The sequence below is a fragment of the Saccopteryx bilineata genome, chromosome 1, assembly GCF_036850765.1.
Source record: "Saccopteryx bilineata isolate mSacBil1 chromosome 1, mSacBil1_pri_phased_curated, whole genome shotgun sequence".
Classification (NCBI taxonomy): Eukaryota; Metazoa; Chordata; class Mammalia; order Chiroptera; family Emballonuridae; genus Saccopteryx; species Saccopteryx bilineata.
In genome coordinates this window covers 185449000-185473235 of record NC_089490.1, presented here as the reverse complement: position 1 = coordinate 185473235, position 24236 = coordinate 185449000, and the positions used below count along the sequence as shown (strand labels likewise).

Sequence of the window (24236 nt, the reverse complement as noted above, 5' to 3'; positions counted from 1 at the left end):
ATTAGAAGCCAAAAAAAGAAAAAGAAAAAAAGTCCCTGGTTATCTGGACATTGTAAAGGTTTCATGATTTATGGGTCAAAATAGAAATAAATATTACAGATTATCATGATGAAAATACACATATCAGACTGAAAGGATAGGGCAAAACTTACGTTCTCCAGGAAGTTTATTGCTTTAAATAACTGAATAGCTAAGCTGGAAAGAATGAAATAAGTTAAGCTGTTACCCATTTGCTCCCTGCAAGTTGGAAGAAAATATAATTAGGGGATATTTCAAAACGAATATGAAGCGATAAAATATCTCCTTTGTAAGATTATATAAAAGGTGACATTAATTAATTAGAAAAGAGAAAAAAGGCTGTTTTAAATTTTTTTATAAAGACCCTGACCAGTTGGCTCAGTGGTAGAGTGTCGGCCTGGCGTATAGGAGTCCCGGGTTCAATTCCCGGCCAGGGCACACAGGAGAGGCGCCCATCTGCTTCTCCACCCTCCTCCTCTCCTTCCTCTCTGTCTCTCTCTTCCCCTCCTGCAGCCAAGGCTCCATTAGAGCAAAGTTGGCCCGGGCACTGAGGATGGCTCTATGGCCTCTGCCTCAGGCACTAGAATGGCCCTGGTTGCAACAGAGCAACGCCCCAGATGGGCAGAGCATCGCCCCCTGGTGGGCGTGCCAGGTGGATCCCGGTCGGGCGCATGCGGGAGTCTGTCTGCCTCCCCGTTTCCAACTTCAGAAAAATACAAAAATTTCAAAAAAAATTTTTTATAAATATTTCTTACATTTTTGGTGGGTTGAGGAGCATAAATAAAGTACACATTTCCTTGGGCAGGCGAGTCAAGGAAGAAGGGGGTGACGAGAAGGCTTCTGCATAAATAGAAACCAATATGGAAATAATAAGCCATGGATATACCGTGCACAGAATTGAGAAAATCTGAATGAGATGAGGGAACTAATGATAATGAAAGAATCAGAGAAAATTTTAAAAGGGCGACCGTACATTTTCCAGAAAAGCACCAGGCTCAGATAATTTCACAGGAGAATTTTTTTTTTAATTTGGAAGAAACAGTTACATCTGTTGGTATTTAAACTGGGTCATAGCAAAGTAAAGAAAAACTTCAAAATTTTGTTATGACTCCAGTAGGGCACTGATGCCAAAGCCTGTCAGAAACAAAGTTGTAATTCAATTTTATTTAAGAATTTTATGCAGAGATCTAAAGTAATATATGAGCAAATAACAGCAGTACTTCAACAGTATAATATTTCAATCTAAGTTGAGTTCATCCCTGAAATATAAAGGTGACTCAATGGAAGGACATACATTAGTATGATATACCATATTTGTAAGTGGGAGGAGAAAATTTTGCCTAAAAGCTCTTGGCAAAATTTACAGAATTCCTAATACCATGCATTAATAAAGCAGAAATTGTGGATACTTCCTTAAAATGATTAAAAAATATTTTAACCTTTATGTTAGTATCCTGTTTAGTGGTTGGAATGCTTAAAATGCTAAAATTGTGACTCAGCTCACTATTACTAATTATTGTCCTGGAATTACTAGTCAAGAAATGAGAGAGAGAAAAAGAATTATATGAAAACTGGAGAGGAAATTTTTGCATTATTTAGAAATGTGATTGTATACATAGATAACCCAAGAAATCAGCGTGAAGAACCAATAGTTACACTAGAACAGGGGTCTCAAACTTGCAGCCCGCGGGCTGCATGAGGCCCGCCGAACAATTTTGTGCGGCTCACAGACTAATCCATGAAGTTCAAAATATTTTGGATAAAATTAAGTAAGCCTAGGGGCCTACTTGTATTTTTCATTTCTCTAGCATCCTAGCTAGATATTAGCTTAGTTAACAGCAGTTGTGATGCGAACTAGTTTCTGGTCGTTTTGTGACACTGAGTAAACTGCATGTACGATTGTGCTTGTTGTACTGATTTTTTTTTGTTTTCAACTGCAGTGAGAAAAGTGTTGCGTAACAGTTGCCTTTTGTAGACCTAGTGCGGCCCGCCGAACGGCTGTGATCTTGCTCTGCAGCCCACATGCTGAGTTGAGTTTGAGACCCCTGCACTAGAAGGATTCTTTGGGATGAAGGATTGAAAGTAATTACCAGAACCGATAGCTTGCTCATACACAGCCAGAATCAGATAATACGATGGGAGAATGGGCCCTGTTATCAGCGCCACCTGAAAGATAAATTACCTGAGTGTAAGCCTGTATCACCTGGGTGTACACCTAAATCAGGAGATGGAGAACACGTATGTGAAGGAAGCTGTAACATTCTACTGAGAGACGTGACAGGAAGTCACTTTGAGAGGAAATGAGTGATCTTACACATCGTTGGTGGGGGTGTGATCAGAGCAGCCTTTATGACACAGCTTGGCAGTGTCAGCAAAGCTTGAAATGCACTTACGTTTTGAAGGCAATCTCTCTGCTATGAAATATTCTACAGAGAGTCCCTCAAAATTTTGCAAAAATGGAGGGCACAGTCACTGCCACATGTATCTCTCAATACAGAAATTGGGAACAGCCCTCAGTGGTGGGGAAGATGGTGAAATAAATTGTGATGACCATAGGAAGAAATGTTTTTAGCCTACTAAAAGAAAGACGTAGAATGGTAAATACTGACACTGCATTGTGGTGGACATACCCTCTGGTGACCCAGGTTCCGGAGTGTCACTGGGGCCTGTGACTTGATTCTAGAACCAGTATAATCCGAGGTGATGAGATGTCTTTTGTGATTGTTTTGTTATATCAGACTCCATTGGAGCAGGTGGGAGAGACAGGCTCTCCTGCTGGCCAGCGAGAAGCCAACAGACATATTGTGAATGGCAGTGGGGAGGGCCACGTGGCAGGGAACTGCGGGCTGCCTCCAGCCCACAGTCAGCAAAAACCTAGAACCCTCAGTCCTGTCACTGCAAGGACATGAATTTTGCCAACCACCCCAATGAGCTTGGAAGGAGATTCATCCTCAGTTGAATCCTCTATAATGACACATGCTTAGAGTCTCATGTGCTGAGGACTGGAGCAGAGAACCTGGTGTAGACGTGCCTGGGCTTCTGACACATGGAAACTGCGATAATTGAGAGCTTTCTTACATAGAAGAATCAGAATACACGGTAATAGTAAACATGCTGTTTTCAGCCTCTGAATTTGTGTTCATTTGTTATATATCAGTACTTTGCACTTATTTATTTTCAGTGTCCACAGTGTTGCATATAGGCGTTCAGTTAATATTTGAATGGATAATTAAAAATTGAGGTTTGGAACTGTATCTTTACCATCATCTTTTGTGTGTTAACATACATACATAAAAATTATAATTATATATTATGTATATAATATATATAATATAGTGTATAGTATACAATATATAATATATGTAATGTAATATGCATACTATAATATATGTAATATATAATATGTAAACATATATATTACATAATATGTAACAGTATGTATTATACATGTAATATTGTAATATATTACACATAATATATAATGTATACTATATGTAATATATTACATATAAAATATATAATATAATGCATAATATATAAAAATATATAATATACATATAGTGTATGATACATATTATATATATGCACAGGCAAATGCATAGGCAACTTTTAAAATTTTCTTGGAATCAAAGAAACTATCAGCCATGATTACTGTGTTTCTCCATGTATAAGACACACCCTTTTTCAAAAAATTTGGGGTCTGAAACCTGGGTGAGTCTTAGACAAAGGTTGTAGATTTTTTTACTTGAGTTTCCCACTGTTTTCGCTTGTCTGCGCTCATTATTTAATGATGAATAAAACTTGAGTTCAATAAGTTTATGTAATACATTTTTTTCAAATTTCGGGCCCCAAAACAAAGTTGCATCTTATACATGGGAGTGTCTTATACATGGAAATACGGTACCTTACTGGGGAGGGGACTCAGTAATTTCCAGTATTTTGTGTCACTATCATCATCAACATTGTTCTCAGGATGAGAAGATTATGGCTCAAATGTAGTTTTCTTCTTTGACTTAAAAAAAAGAAGTCAACTAACCACATACTTAAACCAAATACCCTAGTTTCATATGTCAGAGTATAAAAATATTTGTCAGCTTGATTATCTATTGGATAAAACTGGAAACCACTAGAGAGATCAGTTCAAGGTTTCAGTTTGAAGAAACTTTTACCATAGAGTTTGAGCTCCTTGTGTTCTTCCATGTCCTTCCTTTCTGGTGCACAAGCCGTAGTGGGGCCATCTTGTGCCCAGGTGACAGAAGCTTGAAGCAGTGATAGGGAACTATTTGTATGAACTGTTTAGCACATTATATTCATTGTGAAGCGCTTATATCTCGAAGTTACCTTGGGAACGGTTATTTTGCCCCTATCCAAACTGTCGTCCGGTCCTACACATGATGCCAGATGAAGAAATGAAATAAATGTTTCTCTTGGTGGCGGATGAAAGGTGGCTGCTGATTCTTTCACACTCCTCCCATAGAGATGTGAGACTCTGTGTCTCCTCTCTTTAAATCTTAGTGGACCCTGAGATTGCTTCAGCACTAGCCAATGGCAGAAGCGACTATGGCTTGAAGAGACATAGCTTTCACTTCCTTCCTGGGGGAATGCTCCTTCTGGGGGACATTAGCTGCCTTGGAGGAAGTCCAGCCACCCTGAGAATGAGTGAGGAAGCTCACACTTGTCACTGAGAGAGGCTGTGTGAGATCCTGGTTGTTCTAGCCTTCCCATCCCAGGTGTCAGACCCGTGGAAAACCAGCTTGGTCATCCCAGTCTCCGGCAGGCAAAACTGAGGGACCCAGCTGACAACCACGACCAAGCTCAGACCTGTGGCTCCAGTCCCAGCCACCTCCAGCCATCTGACAGACCCGCGCTGAGACTGCTCATTCCTGCTGTGCCATGCCCAAATCTCCAAGCCAGAAAACGACAAGCATAATGAAATGGTGGTGGTTGGATACCACTAACTTCCACTAAGCTTTGCAGAGGTTAGGGTTAGGGTTACACAGCAGTGAGCAGAAGAAACTCTCCGCTATTTCACTGAAAGTGAGTTTTAGTTTAGTGAATTCTGTTTCCCTGTTGACTTCCAGAGGAGTGTTCTTTTAGGGGCAAAAGGAAATGTTTGTAAAGGTTATGTGTTTAAAGAACAGCCATGTGTTATCTGCATTTTTTTCCCACACAATAAAATGGGTAAAAATGGAAATACAGTGCAGGATAAGCAGGTGGCTGTCTTCTCTCATTTCCCCACTTTGCAGCGACTTAAAAGCTGTAGCCACGTGTCTGAGGTTATGCTTTCTCCGTCCTTTCTCGTTCTCCCTAACACACACGCTTAGAGGTATCAGTGAGACTCCGTGGCCTTTATTGAAACAGGCTTAGTGCTGCTATAGTACCTGTATAGGTCTTTTGTTGTTATTGTTGTTTTTTGTTTGTTTACATATTTTGCATAATAGGATATAGGAAAATAAGGTTAAAATAGTTGCTATGGCTCTTAATAAATCAAGGAGGCTAATTACCATGCTCTTTGACCCCCCCCCAAAAAAAAATCTCCACGAAGAATGATAAGATTAGTATTTTGGGAGCCAAAAAAGGCTGACTTTATTTTTAATGATTGTATTTATGAACTGGAGATGGTTTTCAATGCCTTTTCACGTATATGCTGATATCTGACACCTTTTTTTTTGGAAAGAGAAAACCAGGATAAAAGAAATGTTAGGGTGAGATGACTCCTTCAGCAGCTAAGACTGTCCCTGCAATATGTCAACCACATGTCACCAGTATGATCAGAATCCAGAGTATCGCCGGCCAGAAGCAAGGAGAGAAGAGGGCTCAGGTCTCAGCCTGGTAGAGTTACCAGGAATTGGGGACTGGTCCCCTGTCCTGCAGAAGAGGGTGACATGTCAGCTTGGCAGATTTGCTGCTGTATTGGGAAGAGTGAGTCACTGGCTAACTATATTGCTCACAAAAATTAGGAGATATTTTCAAATGAATATGAAGAGATAAAATACCGCTAATTTTTGTGTGCAGTGTAGTTTGGTGAGGGAGGCCATCTCTTGGGGTTACGTGTACAGTTTCCTCCTAGATTCGTGAGTCAGCCCATTCAATCCCTGTGTGCAGCGTCTGCACGTCTTCTGGAATGCCCCTGCTCTTACCTTGTAAAACTTGGAGTTCGTTATCTGCCAAATCTTCTTACCCGAGAGTTGTGTAATTTAACCAGTTCAGAAGGTCCCCCCCCCCCATATTCGGTTGACATATGTCACCTTATATTCTCAACTCATTAGCCTTGGTGTGAGCCTCTGGGGTCAGTACCCAGTGACTCCCTCTTGCACAGGACAGTGTGTTTAGAATATGAGAATTGGTACTGTGACCTGTTGGATTTCTTTTCTGGTCCTTAGTTGTATGACTTTGTTTTGAATTTCCCACCTTTCAGATCATCCTCTGTGATATGATTTATAATATGAAATAGAAATTTGGTTCTTCATCGACAGTTCCCAGTTGACAGCTCCCAAAACTCTTGTAATTTCCTCAGCAATAAGAGCAATGGGAGCGTCTTTGTTATATTCGGTGTCTTGTCATCGGTGAAAACACTTTAGAGCTGTAAAGGTGAAATAGGTGTCTTGTTATTCACGTCAAGCTCCTTTCCACTACAACTGGATTTATGTTAATGAGATAACTTTTGGAGAGCACCAACGGATGCAGGGTGGTTTCCAGGGAAACCAACCCTGAATAGAGAATTGGAAATTTCAACCCCATCCCCTATTTTGGGGAAGGAGAAAGAGGATGGAGGTTGAATGAATCATCAATAGCCAATGATTTGATCAATCATGTCTTTGTAATGAAGCCTCCATAAAATCCAAAAAGAATGGGGTTTGGAGAGCTTCCATGTTGGGGAACCAAAAAGCTTTCAAGTGCTGTTGTGCCAGTCCCCAAACTCCACAAGGACAGAAGCTCACTGGTCTGTTGATTCATATTGTTTAGTATCCTTTGTAATAAACCAGTAATCTAGTGAGTAAATGGCTTTCCTGAGTCATGTGAGCTGCTCCAACAGGTTCATGGAACCCAAGGAGGGGGCTGTGGGTAGCTCTGATTTACAGCCAGGTGGTCAGAAGCTCATATGACAGCTCGGGTTTGTGACTAGCATCTTTACGTGAGGGCAGTCCTGTCAGGACTGAGCCCTTAACCTATGGGATCTGAGGCTCTGTCCAAGTAGAGAGTGTCAGAATTGCGTTGAATTGTGGGATACCCAGTTGGTGTTGGAGAATCGCTTGTTGGTGTGGGGAATCCCCCATACTTGTTGGAATTAGAGACTAGAATTTTGACACTCCACTGGAGATACTTCTGTTTCTCCTCTTACGGTGGAGCAGAACAGAACAGAACAGAAGGCCCTAGTGTGGTCCAGCCAGGGAGGAGTGCCATTGGGGCCAGCATCTTCCTTGTTGTAGGTGTACTCAGTATCTCATGACATGTGCTGGTGGCCTTACTGTCCACATTGGCTTTCATAGCTGTTGGCAAAGCCCACATATTTCATACTGTACTTCTGCAGCTGCTTTTTAAACGTATCAGTACTGCACCATTCATCATTGTTGGAAATATTTCTGTCAAAGCTGGTCCTAGGCGAAATGGGGTCAGTTGAAGGAAATCTGAATTTGGGCACTTCAATCATAGTCGTCTACCTGCGAGTCAGCAAGTTCCAAGCTGACATGTAATCTAGGAATCTAAGTATTAACCTTTTAAGACTTGATCTTCAAAGAGCTTTTTTTTTTTAGTGTGTTTACCATAATTTCTATAAGGAACATAAGTGTGTTATCACTTTTTTAACATATAAAAATTGTAATTGGGGGAATAAAGGTTGTCAATAAAAAATGAAAACTGGGCCCTGGCTGGTTGGCTCAGTGGTAGAGTGTCGTCCTGGCGTGCAGGGGTCCCGGGTTCGATTCCTGGCCAGGGCACATAGGAGAAGCGCCCATTTGCTTCTCCACACCCCCTCCTTCCTCTCTGTCTCTCTCTTCCCCTCCCGCAGCAAGGCTCCATTGGAGCAAAGATGGCCCGGGCACTGAGGATGGCTCCTTGGCCTCTGCCCCAGGCGCTAGAGTGGCTCTGGTCGCAACAGAGAGAAGCCCCGGAGGGGCAGAGCATCGCCCCCTGGTAGGCAGAGCGTCGCCCCCTGGTGGGCATGCCAGGTGGATCCCGGTCGGGCGCATGTGGGAGTCTGTCTCTCCCCGTGTCCAGCTTCAGAAAACAACAACAACAACAACAACAACAACTACTGAACTATTCCCATAGACTTTAGAAGCAGTGTTGAATAGGAAGGCTGAAAACTGCTCCTCCATATGCCTTCTCATCAAGTTCCACCACTGACCACCTTTAAAACATGGTTTTGCTTTAGGCATTTTATTTTTACAAGAGCTAAAATGAAGAGAAAAAAAAAAAGATGTGTTACATTATCTCTTAGGTACATAGGTCATGCCTAGAGCATACATACTTGGAAAAGGTTTCAGATGTTTCCGATGAATATAATTATATACACGCTGCCAGGAGATGTTTTTCTTGAATGTGATTAAAATTCACACAAATTTCCTTTTGGAGAATTAATAGGTTCATGCTTATTTTTTCTTTCTAGGGAAATGATCATTCCAGCCTACCTTAATGACTTTTTCCAAAAAAGAAAAATGCCTTTTGCCTTGAAAATTTCAAAAGATTATGAGTCAATTCTAAATGTGTTTACTTATATTCAGTTTAAAGTCTCATAGTTAACATTGAAGCAGGTTCCTGCTTTTTGTCACAGCTCAAGCCAGCCCCTGGAGGGGGAGGCCTCCCCTTGTGGGTCCCCAGGCTTTTGGGGACTGCAAATAGTAGGCTTTCTGTGTTTGTTACAATTCCCTGTGTAGACCAAGTGACTTCTAAGGGAGGCCTGAGTCCTAGAAAGAATAAATGTGAAAAAGGGAGGGGAAAAAGAACCTTGAGTGAAGTTGTACACCCATATTGAAGGCTTTGGAGAGAGAGAGGAAACAAAGGAATGTCATGCGTGGAGGATGCCTTCTAGTTGACACAGAGTATCTGTATTTCTTTAACGTTATTTTAGGCTTTTATTGCTGAAATGCAAGCTTTTGGTAGGCATGTGAGCGATGGACATGGCTGAGAACATTCTAGCTCATCGGCTTGGCTCTCGGCTCAGTGGAGATTCTCGTAGACATTTGCGCTATGAAAGCCAAAGTCCTAGTTATGTCTGGGCACGTGCTTTCTTCTGGCTTTGGAGAGTGAGCGCTGCATTTTCCAAACATTTGCAGGTGCAAATTGATAAAACTGCACCAGGAAACAACATTGTGTAATTTGGGTTTTTATGTTCACACCACGCATGTATGAGTGATGTAGACTTGGCGTAACCAGGGAGGCCCACCTTATGTAGATTGGGGAGACCTTTATTTAGTGAGCAGTAGAAAATTTCTAGTGCCATTGGGTTCCCAGTATATTAACTAAGTCACTTATTATTATTACTGTTTTTCCTCTGTTGGTTTTGGTTGAACACTAGACACCAGTTACGCTCACAGTTAGTGCTGCTGAGAATGCTCATGGTTTGGGGCAGGTAGCTCTGGACTAGTTTTAATTTTATAAAGTCTGGTTGATGCAAGTTGTCATTTACTGAAATCTTGAAGCTGAAAACCAAAGTCAGTTACGTGTTCCTCCAGCCTCCAGCGTGTAGAGCGCTACAGAAATCACAGTGGTACAACCCAGTGGTCGGCAACCTCCGGGCTGAGGATCGGTGCAGGTGTGCGAAAGAGTTAGCCACCCACTCCACGAATTTTGTAAATACCAAGTACACCTTTTGCCTTTTTTTTTTTTCAAAAATTTTTAAATTGTAAACCAAAACTGAAGTTTTTTTTAAAAAGCCTGTGGGCGGGAATGTCTCCTGCTTCTTCCATCCTGCCTTAGCCATGGTGGGGCACATCCTCTGGCAGGCTTCAGTGTCAGCCTCGCAGGTCCGTGTGGCCAGGCGTGTGCCAGGTAATGCGTGTAAAAGCCCCCTGAGGAATTAGAACTCTTGAGCAAAAGCTCCCCCGATGACAAAGTACATGCAGAAAGGCCAGGCTGTTAGGAAGGGGAAGGGTCAGAGCCAGCTAGAGGGAAAGAGCAGTTGGTGTTGAGACCCTGGTCTGGGAGGAAAGCCACTAGATAGTGGTGTTAACATGAGCAGATCTTTAATCAACTGTGAAGTAAAGGAGCTGGCCTGCATAATAACCAGGATATGTTTCAGCTCTGAGATTCTGAGTCTTAATGAACCCAAGCAACCATGGTGACTTCCTGTATTTCCAGCATCAAGCTTGAACCCAGCAGATATTTTACTGTCAGACCCGATTATCCATTCTGGTTAAATTTTCTATGAAAGACACATATTTGGTCATGGGAAAGACAGCTGGAAAGCGTCCGGGCTGTCTGTGTGCTGTTCGCATGGCGCTCCCTGCCGCAGCTACGTCACTGATAAGACACTGCCTTGGAGCCAGCTTAGAGCCATCAGCCCCAAGGTGGCATGCAGTTGGTCTGAACACTGAAGCTGAAAGTCATATTCAGCCATTTTGTAGTTGTGTATTTTAGGAAGAAGATTGGACATAGTATATTTGCCCTTTCTTTCTTTGTTAAAGGTTGACTAAGGAGAGAGTGCATTGATTTCCAGCTGTCTCTGGTTATACCTCTGTCTGTTATGTGAGATAGGGCATCACCAAAGAGGATATAATATGAATGGGACTTACTAGGACTGGCAAATATTGGGGGCAGGGGCTTGTGGTGTCTGAGACATGCACACTGGAATCAGGAGGTCTGGGTTCAAATCTTTGTAGGTAAAACATTGGACATAATGTCAGGTATTACAAATACTCAGTAGTTGCAACTGCTGTTATTCCAGAGGTTGCGAATATACGAGCACAGTGGTAGTCTCATCATGATAGAGACCAGGGGACTCTTCTGTAAAGCATCTTTTAAAAAGGAATTACCTCATCCCCTTTTGTTTCATTTAACCATAGTATTTCTTATTTCTGCTGAACTGAATGTTGCAGGTTTGAGTTGAGTACAAGGCACAGTTTCCAGAGACCATCCTTCTTTCCTGTTAATCTGCCAAGTCCTTCTGGCAGCGGTGGCCCAGTCACCTTCACAGGTGGGCCCCTGGGAGCACAGAGCGTGGAAAGGGGGTAAGCCCATGGGCATTAGCATCCAGTATGTTGAATCTGAGTCACCTGTGACTGAACACTAGTGTCAGACTTGTGTTTGTGCTAGCACTCTGATGAGACCTGAGTAAGCGCCTACTTCCCTGACACGCCCACGTGTGGAGTTTTGTTGTCATTTGATTGTCTGGGTGGAGTTTTTCTTCTGTTGTTAATACGTAGGTATAGTGAAGGAACTTTCTACCCTGAAAAAAATAAGTTTGGAGATTTGATCTTTTGATTCTTAGTGTCTGGTAAGTTCATCCTACCCAGAACAAGGGTCAGGTCAGACACGATGCTAGAGAAGTTAGGGGAGTCACAAGATTTCTGAAAGAGACCTGAGTGACAGAGTCCTTTGCATCTATGCAGTGGTTGTGGAATTGGGAAGTCCAGTGCCTGTGAGGATGACACGCATCTTGGCTGTACAGAACAAGATAAGCTAAATTGTAGCTTCAAAAATCTGACAGTCAACAAATAGGTCACCGTTTTAAAGTAAATAAATAGTTCAGTTTCCTCCTTTTCTGAATTTGAAAAGGATATCCTTTTAAATTATTTCTGGGGTTTCAGAAAGAACCATAGTTTGGTAGGTTAATCGAAAAGGAGGATTTAGAACGGAGGCTACTGTGGACGAGGTAAGCACTGACCGGACTCGGAAGACATAGCACAGTAATGGTGATTCTGGGTGAATATTGTCAGTTTTAGTCTTTCTAAATAAATATAGAAAGTAGTATTGGTGATTTTCTTTTTCCCTAAGGATTGCATTCTGTTTGTTTCATAAACTGGCATCAGAGGCTTGGGAATCAGAGTTGAGAATGCTGCCATTTTATTTATCTATTTATTTATTGTGACAGAGACAGAGAGAGAGACAGATGGGGACAGACAAAAGGGAGAGGAGAGATGAGAATCATCAATTTTTCATTGAGGCTCTTTAGTTCATTGATTGCTTTCTCATATGTACCTTGACCGGGGGCTGCACCAGAGCGAGTGACCCCTTGTTCAAGCCAGCAACCTTGGGGCTCAAGCCAGTGACCATGGGGCCATGTTTATGATCCCACGCTGAAGCCAGTGAGCCCATGCTCAAGCTGGATGAGCCCGCGTTCAAGTTGGCAACTGTGGGGTTTGAACCTGGGTCCTCCGCTTCCCAGTCTGATACTCTATTCACTGCGCCATCTCCTGGTCAGGCGAGAACACTACCATTTTCAAACTGCATTTAATCTTTGAGTTTTTCTCATTTTAAAATGTGGAGGACAATACTTACTTCCAAGGGTTGAAACTATTAAAGTGCTTCAGAGAAAACCTAGTAGTTTATTAAATTTTAAATATATTCAGTGAAGTAGGAAGTAATTTTAAAAATCTCAGCATTGGAATGCAAAAATACACAAAACAGTTGTATGATTCTGGGTGACTTGGGAATTTTGAATAGAAGCTCTTCTGTTGCTTTTCTTTGACCCATTGCTTGATGAATTTTTTCCTAAAAACACTTTAGAATAACAACCTTTTGAATAACTGAACACTGAATTTGAGGGATATTTAAAACCTCAACAAATTAGTGCCTTCTCAAAAATGGCGATTGCATTGAGTAATGAGTGTCTGCAGCCATTTTTGTTGTTATTTACTGGATGAGATCATATTACAAATACCAGTAGCTACCATTTATCTGGTTACTCTGTGCCGAGGGCTGTACTACACTTTATAAACATGATCTCATTTAATCCCTGAAATAATTTAAGATGTCAGTCTTATGGTCCAGATTATACAGATAATAAAACGAGATACACAGATACACAGTGTTTTACTGTGTCTAACCTTCCATACCTGGGAAGTCTTACAAGCCAGGATAGTGCCTTCTCAAGTCAGCCTTTTTGCTTAGCTACCAATAATCAGAAGATAGGTTAGCTCTTTGAAATGCTAACACAGTGTGGAGTTTCTCGAGGAGGTGGTTGCTCTTTAGAATCTTTGACACCTTTTAAGTCTAATTAGGACTTGAGAAGGTCCAAGGAATTGATTGCATATGTACAGTGCCCGTTTTTCTGAAATAATTTTTCTGGTGTTTTCATTTGGAGTTTGATTCATCCAAGACAAGTTTAGGATGCCATAGAATGACTGTCTAAATGGGTGTTTCTCATCCTTGACAAGGATCACCTGGGGAGTTTTAAAATGCAAACCAAAAAAACCAAAATTCAATAATTCCAAAGTCTGGTCCCCAGTCCCAGATACTATATTTTTTACCCCAGTTTTATTGAGATGTAATTGACATATAACATTGGATTAATTGTAGATGCACAGTGTTGTTATTTGATAGATGTTTATATTGAGAAATAATGACCACATTGGGTTTAGTTAAGTCACACCTCACGTAGTTATACAATTTTTTCTTGTGATTAGAACTTTTTTAAGATCTACTTTCTTAGTAACTTTCAACTAGACATTAGTATCATTAACTATAGTCACCGTGCTGTAAATTTTTTATCCTATAACTGGAAGAAATTTATAACTTTTGACCTCCTTCACCCATTTTCCCCTCCCCCAACCCAGTCTCTGGCAACCACCATTCTGTTCCCTGTTTTTATGAGGTTGTTTGGTTTTTGTTTTGTTTTGTTTTTATTGCCCATGTAAGTGAGGTCACAAAATATTTATCTTCATCCATGTGACTTATTTCACTTCACATAGTGCCCTCGAGGTGCATTCAGGTATGCCTTTGGCAGGAGACACAATCCTGGGTCCTGTTTTGCTTGGTAGTCTGACTCTGCATACTGGGGCCATGCCCATCACACCCATGCCTCACTCCTCACCCCCCCCCCCCCCCAGGCAAAGGAGAAGGATTTGGAGGAGGTGGAATTGTCAGCATTTTCATCCTTCAGGTCTGTGTGATCTTTCCGGAAGTTCTCCTTCAGGTCTGTGTGATCTTTCCGGAAGTTCTCGGCAGGTTATCAGCTCTGCCGTGCTAGTTCTGGGGATGGAACTTTTCCATTGTTGGTTTAAGCTTTGGGTGCCTTAGCCTGTATTGTGTTGTGTTGTGTTGTGTTGTGTTGTGTTGGTTTGGTTTTCTAGTCCAGTAACATCAGAAAGCCATGTGTTGTATTTGTAAAGATCGCACATTAGTAAGTCAGAGAGCTATTCTGAATGCTGGGTGCATACAGGTGCTGGTTTGTTTCAGTGGAATTAAGTTCTCCCATCTCTTCTTCTCGCCTTCAGCCTGCTCTTCTCAATCTAACTTGTCTCAAGTTCCGGCCACTCCACAAACTTTTTAAATGTGAGCAGTGACAGACAGCAGCAGTAAATCCCGCTGTGGACAGTAGTCCAGGCAGCAGAGGAGGCATCTTTAAGACAGATAAGTAGTGTGCTGTTTGCCAGAGTACCCTATTGGAACATAGATTCTGTGGAAATATGGTGTTAGGTTCCCAGTTGGAGCACGAAATTAAATTTTCCCTAGCAAATATTTGTCCACAGTAGTTTAAATCATTTTTTTATTCTGTTTACACATGAGGGGGCAGTATGGTACTATAAAGCAGACATTTGGTGAAATGCTTCTTTATGTTGGTATATAATAGATTTTAGGTGAGAGGACTTTCAGACTCTGTGATTATAACTTCGATATGGTTGTCTCTTATGAAATGTGATACACATATGTGATACCCTCACTTATATACACAGGTCATGTGGATGCTTTTATTCAAATGCACAAACACAATAATTTCCTGTGGCAGTGAGATTTTCACACCGTGCCTTTTATTTTATGTTTTGTTTAACGCTAGCTGGCTTTCTTCCTGTTTCTGGCTTCCTCCTGAGGAACATCAGCCCTTGGAGGTGCTGTGTCTGTTAGGCCTGTGGTCCCCAACCCCCGGGCTGCGGACTGGTACTGGTCCGCAGAGAAGGAATAAATAACTTAACATTATTTCCATTTTATTTATATTTAAGTCTGAACGATGTTTTATTTTTAAAAAATGACCAGATTCCCTCTGTTACATCCATCTAAGACTCACTCTTGACGCTTGTCTCGGTCACATGATACATTTATCCGTCCCAACCTAAAGGCTGGTCCGTGAAAATATTTTCTGACATTAAACCGGTCCGTGGCCCAAAAAAGGTTGGGGACCACTGTGTTAGGCTGTTGTCCTTAAATATTTGATATTATGACTACATTAAAGGCTGAAGGGCCTCCAGTGTTGCTGGGGACAGGAGACCTCTGAGCTCAGGTCTTGGCAGCCATCAAAGGTCTATTATAAACCACCTGTGTGATGTGCTTCCTTTTGTCAAAACGACTGCTTTTCCCAAAAATTAAAAAAAATGAGCAGAAAAGAGGTGCAGTTTTTAAATTTTTTTTTAAATTTTATTTTATTTATTCATTTTAGAAAGGAGAGAGAGAGAGAGAGAGAGAAGAGAGAGAGAAGGGGGGAGGGGCTAGAACCATCAACTCCCATATGTGCCTTGACCAGGCAAGCCCAGGGTTTCGAACCGGCAACCTCAGCATTCCAGGTCGACGCTTTATCCACTGCGCCACCACAGGTCAGGCAAGAAGCACATTTTTTAATGAGTATTGTTGCTGGTATATGAATGACACTGGATAATCAAGGTGCTGATTGATATTCTAGGTTTTATAAATGGAGGGGAAATGAAGAGAAGTTGGAAGATATGCAAGTGAATTGATAAAATCTACAAAGCAATATATTAATATGAACAAATGTGTGTAAGAATCTGAAAGGTCATCTCATAAGTGCAAGCTATTTAAACATGCAAAAAATATTTGCTGTCATATGTTTTTGTTTGTGCAGTTTGAAAAAACTTGAGACCAGCTTTTTGGTGTAAATATACAACCCTGTGTGAAATTTAATGGGATATTTGTTTTTAATAATTTATCTTGACTACTTCCTTTATGAGTGAAGAGCTGTGGGATTGTCTACACCTGGTAAAGAAAATTATCGTTGTTTAGTTTGGGATGAATTTATTGTGAAATAAAATGATTTGATGTTGCTTTGACTTAATTTTAATGAGAAATTTTATTTAGAAACCTTCTGTCAAAAAAATAAAGACTTATACCCAAAATATGAAAGAATGGATTTTTGGCTCCATCCTGCCAAATGAAATGTTGTTTTGATGCTGATTTACTGTTGGAATGCACAGGTTTCTTTTCAGGGAAAATAATTAATGTCCTTTATGTTTTGGTGGCAGATTTTTAGGACCCTGCCTGATGCCACCTGCCCCGAGACAGTCTCCTTGTCAGCGTCACCCCCAAATGCTCCACCAAGACAATCGAAGCGACAGGGCCAGAGGACCAAGAGACCCGTGGCTGTGTATAATCTTTGTCTTGAGCTGGAAGACGGTAAGGTGTTTCTTACATTTTTCTGCTTGACAACCTGTTGAGAATATGGCATATCCTATGCCCCCTGAGCAAGCCATGGTTTTCCATCCTTTGTGTTTTAGTTTCTCTTCCCCTTAAGGTTACAATGAAAAGTTTTTTCCATTGATTTTTGAGAAAGAGACAGAGAGAGACAGAAGGGGAGGAGAGCAGGGAAGGGAGGAGGTGGGAGAGAGAGAGAAGCACCAACTCATTATTTCACTTAGTTGTTCCTTTTAGTTGTGCACTCGCTGATTGCTTCTCATAGGTGCTCTGACCGGAGGTTGAACCTGAGAGCTCTGGTGCCAGGTTGTTGCTTTATCCACTGAGCCACCGGTCAGAGCCAAGATTGTACTTTTTGAGATTAACAGGGAGGCAACACTTTCTTGGCAGGAAGAGAATATAAGTTTCAGTTTTGTGTTTGTCTTTGGTATGCATGGTTCTTTTTATGTTTTTATTTTTTTATTTTTTATTTTTGTATTTTTCTGAAGCTGGAAACGGGGAGAGACAGTCAGACAGACTCCCACACGCGCCCGACTGGGATCCACCCGGCACTGCCCACCAGGGGGCGATGCTCTGCCCCTCCGGGGCTTCACTCTGCTGCGACCAGAGCCACTCTAGCGCCTGGGGCAGAGGCCAAGGAGCCATCCCCAGCACCCGGGCCATCCTTGCTCCAATGGAGCCTCGCTGTGGGAGGGGAAGAGAGAGACAGAGAGGAAGGAGAGGGGGGGCGGAGAAGCAGATGGGCACTTCTCCTGTGTGCCCTGGCTGGGAATCGAACCCGGGACTCCCGCACGCTAGGCTGGTTGGCTCTACCACTGAGCCAACCGGCCAGGGCCGTTCTTTTTATGTTTTTAAAAGACAGCTTAAATTTTGTTTTGGGGAAAACTGTGTGACCTCCTGTAAGGTTACATAACCCTGAGACAAATGGAAGGGGAACTAAAATTAAAGCAGATTTTTCAGGAGAGTAGCAGATAGAGTCTGATGTTAAATGCGTTTAGATTGAAGACGCAGTTCACCATCACACTGGGGTTATGGCTTTCTCCTGTGGCAGGTGTCTGATCATATGGCTGGAGTGGCACATTGACCAGTGTAGAGGGGCCGGGCTGAGGGAAGCGAGCTGTAGTGCGACTCTGGCAAATGGAAGTCCTTAGTTCCCGCTCAGGCTACCACGTTCCAGCTAGTTCTTGTCATGCGATCATGTCTCGAAATTGCCAGGTTGCGGAGTTTTCAAAGAGAGCCTGGAAATTGGATTTTGAGACACTAACCCTTACAAAACAAGATGGTGAGCCAGACAGAGGCCACCAACTGCTAATTGTAGCAGTGTGGTTATTGTTGTGGACAATAAGATGATCATGTTGTCCCCAAACCTGCATTTTTAGTACGTGTGTCTACAACTGTGACTCTTCTGTTGTGGGACTTCAACCCTGCTGCGGGTGTTCCTGATTTTGAAATTAGTCTTCATTTTTCTTCCTCTTCTCATCCTCTTTTTCTTTTTTCCTTTTGTATTTTCCACTTATTATTTTTTAAAGCTATAGAGGTTATATTGGTTTTGAAGTGTGAGATGGTTTTTAGACTGCCTTCATGATAAGCAGCTTCATAACCAAATGTCCAGGTAGTTACTATCCAAAGATCTCTGCAAACAGGTGACATTGTCTTCAACTCAGCTGACTTAGGGGTGTCTATGGGAAGACTCAGAATGCTTTCTGTAATAACACTGGGGGTGATACTGTTTTAATATTTTAAAGATTTTTAATTTAAAAATTTTTAAAGATTTTAAAATTTTTTTGACAATTGTTTTCTTTTAAAAAACTGATATTTATTGAGGTGACATTGGTTAATAAAATTATATAGGTTTCAAGTGTCCAATTATATGATACATCATTTGCATATTGCATTTTGTTCCCACCACCCACAGTCAGATCATCTTCCATCATCATATATTTGACCCCCTTTAACCTTTACGCTTCAACCCTCCATTCCCTTCCCCTCTGGTAACCACCGTATTGTTGTCTGCGAGTTTTTGTTTGTGTGTTAATTTGTTCATTTGTTGCTTTCAGTTTTATATCCCACATGTGGTGAAATCATATGGCTGTTGACTTTGGCTGTCTGACTTATTTCGCTTTAGCATGATATTCTTTAGATCCATTCATGTTGCAAAATGCAGTAGTATTTCATCATTTCTTCCAGCTGAGTAGTAGTCCACTGTATATATGTACTACATCTTCTTTATCCAGTCATCTCTTAAAGTTCACCAGTTGTTTCTATGTCTTGGCCACCATGAATAATGTTGCAATAAACATAGGGGTGCTTATATATTTTTGAATAATTGTTTTCAATTTTAGGGGCTTGGTACCCAGAAGAGGGTTTGCTGGGTCATACTGTAATTCTATTTTTACCTTTTGAGGACTGTTTATACTGTTTTCCATGGTCGTTGTACCAACTTAAATTCTTACTAACAGTGGATGAGGATTCTTTTCTCTCCACCTCTCCAACACTTGTTATTACTTGTCTTGTTGATGATAGCTATTCTAAAGGGTGTGAGGTGGTATTGCACTGTAGTTTTGTTTTTTTTTTGTATTTTTCTGAAGCTGGAAACGGGGAGAGACAGTCAGACAGACTCCCACATGCGCCCGACTGGGATCCACCCGGCATGCCCACCAGGGGGCGGCGCTCTGCCCACCAGGGGGCAATGCTCTGCCCCTCCGGCGGGTCGCTCTGCTGTGACCAGAGCCACTCTAGCGCCTGGGGCAGAGGCCAAGGAGCCATCCCCAGCGCCCGGGCCATCTTTGCTCCAATGGAGCCTTGGCTGTGGGAGGGGAAGAGAGAGACAGAGAGGAAGGAGGGGATGGGAGGTGGAGAAGCAACTGGGCGCTTCTCCTATGTGCCCTGGCCGGGAATCGAACCCGGGTCCCCCGCACGCCAGGCCGACGCTCTACTGCTGAGCCAACCGGCCAGGGCCGCACTGTAGTTTTGATTTGCATTTTTCTAATAGCTAGTGAAATTGTTAAGCATCTTTTCATATATCCATTGGCCATTTGTATTTCTTCTTGGGAGAAATATCTGTTCAGGTCTTCTATTTTTTAATTGGATTGTTTATTTTGTTGTTGAGTTGTATGAGTTCTTTATATATTTTCGATATTAACCCCTTATCAGAGGTGTTGCTTGCAAATATCATCTCCCATTTGGTTGCTTGCCTTTTTGTTTTGTTGCAAGTTTCTCTTTCTGTGCAGAAGCTTTTTTAGTTTGATACAGTCCCATTCATTAATTTTTGCTTTACTTCTTTTGTTTTTGAGGCCAAATTCAAAAAATCCTAAGACAAAGGTCCATAAATTTAGTACCTATGTTTTCTTCTGTGTAGTTTATTGTTTCAGGTCTTATATTTAGGTCTTTTATCCATTTTGAGTCAATTTTTGTATATGGTGACAAAGAACAGTTTAGTTTCATCTTCTGCATGTGGCTTTCCAATTTTCCCAGTACCATTTATTGAACAGGCTTTCTTTTCTCTATTGGATATTTTTGGCTCCTTTGTCGAAAATTGTTTGCCCACAAATGTCTCATAGTTACTGGGGCCTTGTTGAAGGCATATTTTCTGTGATACAAATATTTGTTTTACAATCAGATCCTTGTTTTCCAGAGGAGGGGTATGAATCATTAAAACCAACCTATAATTTCAGGGCTTTCTTTTAGCCATTAGTTTTGACTTCTGATCCCAGCTAACCTTTTTATTCTCTTTGCTTTTTTCTCCCTTTTGCTCACTTTCAGTAGAGTTATGAATAAGGAGTAAAACTGACTGGTTGGAATTGCACCTTTTTCTGTATCTCACTTGTTCTCTGTTGGAAGTGTTAATAAAGAGTGAAAGAGGCAGATGTGGAAAAGTGAAAGGGGGAAAAGGAATCAAGAAGATGTTGATAATACGTACATTGGCTCAAAACTGAATTGACTGTATTTTATTAAGTAAATGACCCATGAGGAGGCTTGTGTCTTAGAATTACATCTACTTTGGGGGGATTTTTAGGTATTGAACCATAGTATCTAATCACGTGTACATAGCATATTAAACTTTTGATCTTTGGGTTGCTAAGTGATTATTAATGGATTAAGGATCTGTTGAAGTGGGATTCAGCACATCTTCTATGGGAATATTTAAGATTATTTGCTGCAATTTTTAGGTCAAGTGGTAATTCTTAAAAGTCATTTGATTGTAAGGGAAAAGACGCTCATCAAATATTCAACTCCTTTAGTCTGTTCCTGAGTTCACCATTTATATGTCTCATTCTGCATTTTGTATTAAATTTTTCTTGATTGTAGCCTTGGATACTTTTTTTGAAAGTTTTCAGAATCAGGATATCCCATAATTTTGATCACGGAATGATTTTATTTTATCTTAGAGGTCATAAGATCAGACGGTGAAAAACTATTATTTGTTCCTCACATCCCCCCACCCACCCCTCCTTATTTGTAGCTAAGCTTTAGTGTAACTTAAATCGTGTGAAAAAGAATCGTTTTAGAGAGAAAGTAGGGGTATGGTTTGCATATTCTTAAAAAAAAGAGAAATAAATGAAGAGAAGTAGTGTGTATGCTTTTGATAAGCATATGGGAAAGGAAACTAAAAAACGATGTTATTGAATATGACTCAACATATTGAAAGCTACCCCCTTAAAAAACATCTGTTATCCCTAGGACTTAAATTGTTTTTCTTCTCCTGCAGCCTGAGTCATTTAATGTCAACTCTATTTGAAGGGTTCAAAAAGTTTAATCTTTTATTGTATATATTTTTTGTTGATAGTAGTAGAGTCACTTCCCACATTTAGTTTTGGGTAAGGTATGAATTTTAGTAGATTCTGGTTAATTATTTTTCTAAATGTTTTCGTTTATTTGAATCTGATAGAAACTTAAATACAAGTATGTCCTTTTCTCTCCCACCCCACCCCATTAACTCACTGTAGTATAAGCTAAATTTGGTATACTAAAATATCTTTTGTTTAAAAGTTAAGTAGATTATCTGCCAAAATTCGGAGAACTAGAGTGGATAATGAGCTTTTCCCCAGCACTATGATTTGGTCACAGATTTGGTATTTGAGTGGTTTGTGGTATGTTATTTCATCTTCATTGGTAGGGTATGAGATTGTGCTGTACCAAACAGCCAACCCGGGAAAACACTCTGTTGGTTTCAGTTTAACATGAGGTAGATCAAAAAGTCGTTATAAAGACTCTACAAGCCTATTAGAATGCGCCTGGGAGCAGAGAATCCAAACTGGTGTGCAACGGTAGAGAAACTGTTGATAGATGTGGTTTTTATTATGCTATATTTAACCCCATCACACTCCCAACTGAGAGCTGACCATTTTAATTAGACACACTTAGTAGCTTTACTTTGATAAAGACTTTCATTGGCTTTAGCTCATTTAGTCATACTACATATACAGTGCTCGTTGTTTTCCTTTGTAATATATGATTGAATGATATTAAACGCATTGAAATACTTTAACCTTTTAGTTACTTGCTTATGGATCTCTGTTGATGATTATAATGATGAACTGAGTTGGATATAGTATCTAGCTAGATTTCTTATTTTTTATTTTTAAAAAAGATTTTATTGATTTTACAGAAAGAGAAGGATGAGGGGGGAGGATTGAGAAGTATTAATTCATAGTTGCTTCACTTTGTTCATTGGTTGCTTATCATACGTGCCTTGACCAGGCAAGCCCAGGATTTCAAAGTGCGACCTCAGCATTCCAGGTCAACACTCTATCCTCTGTGCCACCACAAGCCTGATTATCTAACTCGATTTCTTTAACTAGAGCAGGTGTTAAATGTTTACTGAAATACTTGCCTTATTTTATTTTTTCCCTTTTCTTTGTCTTTCATTATTCTATAGAAGCCATATTGTTCATTTTTACATACTATTGCCTAATCTCACAGAATTCAAAGCTGAGTCAATTTGGCTAAGCCAGTTGTGAAATAGTAAAATAACAAGGTAGACTGTGAAGCCTTAAAAGGAAGATGAAAAGTCAGAGGTCGCTTTCGTTTCATTAGGTTATTTGTTGCATTTTTGTATCTGCAGACCTAGCAGTGAAGAGGGTCTAAAAAGGTTTAGTGTGTGTTGTACTTTTGTTTTCTCCTTCTCACTCAAAATTCACGTCCTTACAACTTCTATGGAGAGACACTGCTGGATTTCCTGTAACCCGCCCCTCCCCCCATACAAGGAAAGTTCATGAGGCTATATGATATATATCCTTTGTTATTTTTCATTCAAAGTAGAAATGTTTTTAAAAGCAGTTTTGAGGAGTGAAAGAGAATATTATCATCTTTTTTTGTTTGTTTGTATTTTTCTGAAGTGAGAAGCAGGGAGGCAGAGAGACAGACTCCCATATGAGCCCAACGGATCCACCTGGCAAGCCCACTAGGGGATAATGCTCTGCCCATCTGGGGCGTTGCTCCATTGCAACCAGAGCCATTCTAGTGCCTGAGGTGGAGGCCATGGAGCCATCATCAGTGTGTGGGCCAACTTTGCTCCAATGGAGCCTTGGCCATGGGAGGGGAAGAGAGAGACAGAGAGGAAGGAGAGGGGGAGGGGTGGAGAAGCAGATGGGTGCTTCTCCTGTGTGCCCTGGCCGGGAATCGAACCCGGGACTTCCACATGCCGGACTGATGGTCTACTGCTGAACCAATAGGCCAGGACTATCATCTGAATTTTGACTAAGGTTTTTCTTTCTTCCTTTATGCTGCTCTACTTTTAAATAGAACTAGACAGACAGTCATAAGACTAATTTTTATTTGTATCTTCTTAGGTACTGATATACTCTGCACCTGTCTTTTTTATACATGATAGAGCAATTTAGGTAATATAGAAATATGATATATAGCTAATTAAAAACAAAATCATTTTGCAAGCCAACTGGCAGGACTTAAGACTACTTTAGAGTGGGTCTGACTTCGGCACCAGTGGGTTGGCATGAGCATATTGTTATTTTTTTTTTTAATTATAATTTTATTTTTTTTAATGGGGCGACATCAATAAATCAGGTTACATATATTCAAAGATCAACAAGTCCAGGTTATCTTGTCTTTCAATTATGTTGCATACCCATCACCCAAAGTCAGATTGTCCTCTGTCACCTTCTATCTAGTTTTCTTTGTGCCCCTCCCCCTCCCCCTTTCCCTCTCCCTTTCCCCCCTCCCCCCCGTAACCACCACACTCTTATCAATGTCTCTTAGTTTCACTTTTATGTCCCACCTACGTATGGAATAATGCAGTTCCTGTTTTTTTCTGATTTACTTATTTCACTTCGTATAATGTTATCAAGATCCCACCATTTTGCTGTAAATGATCCGATGTCATCATTTCTTATGGCTGAGTAGTATTCCATAGTGTATATGTGCCACATCTTCTTTATCCAGTCGTCTATTGACGGGCTTTTTGGTTGTTTCCATGTCCTGGCCACTGTGAACAATGCTGCAGTGAACATGGGGCTGCATGTGTCTTTACGTATCAATGTTTCTGAGTTTTTGGGGTATATACCCAGTAGAGGGATTGCTGGGTCATCAGGTAGTTCTGTTTTCAGTTTTTTGAGGAACCACCATACTTTCTTCCATAATGGTTGTACTACTTTACATTCCCACCAACAGTGTATGAGGGTTCCTTTTTCTCCACAGCCTCTCCAACATTTGCTATTACCTGTCTTGTTAATAATAGCTAA

The 24236-nt window shown here is 41.0% G+C and overlaps 1 protein-coding gene across 2 annotated transcripts in view; it reads left to right on the top strand.

The window, feature by feature from the left end:
• The window catches only part of ARHGAP10 (Rho GTPase activating protein 10), a 294328-nt gene that overhangs the window by 231921 nt on the left and 38171 nt on the right, over nucleotides 1-24236 (top strand). For both annotated transcript variants that reach the window (XM_066281188.1, XM_066281179.1), the window contains one exon: nucleotides 16368-16518. In XM_066281188.1, the coding sequence (XP_066137285.1) occupies nucleotides 16368-16518 (151 nt within the window). The remainder of the gene's footprint in view (nucleotides 1-16367; nucleotides 16519-24236) is intronic.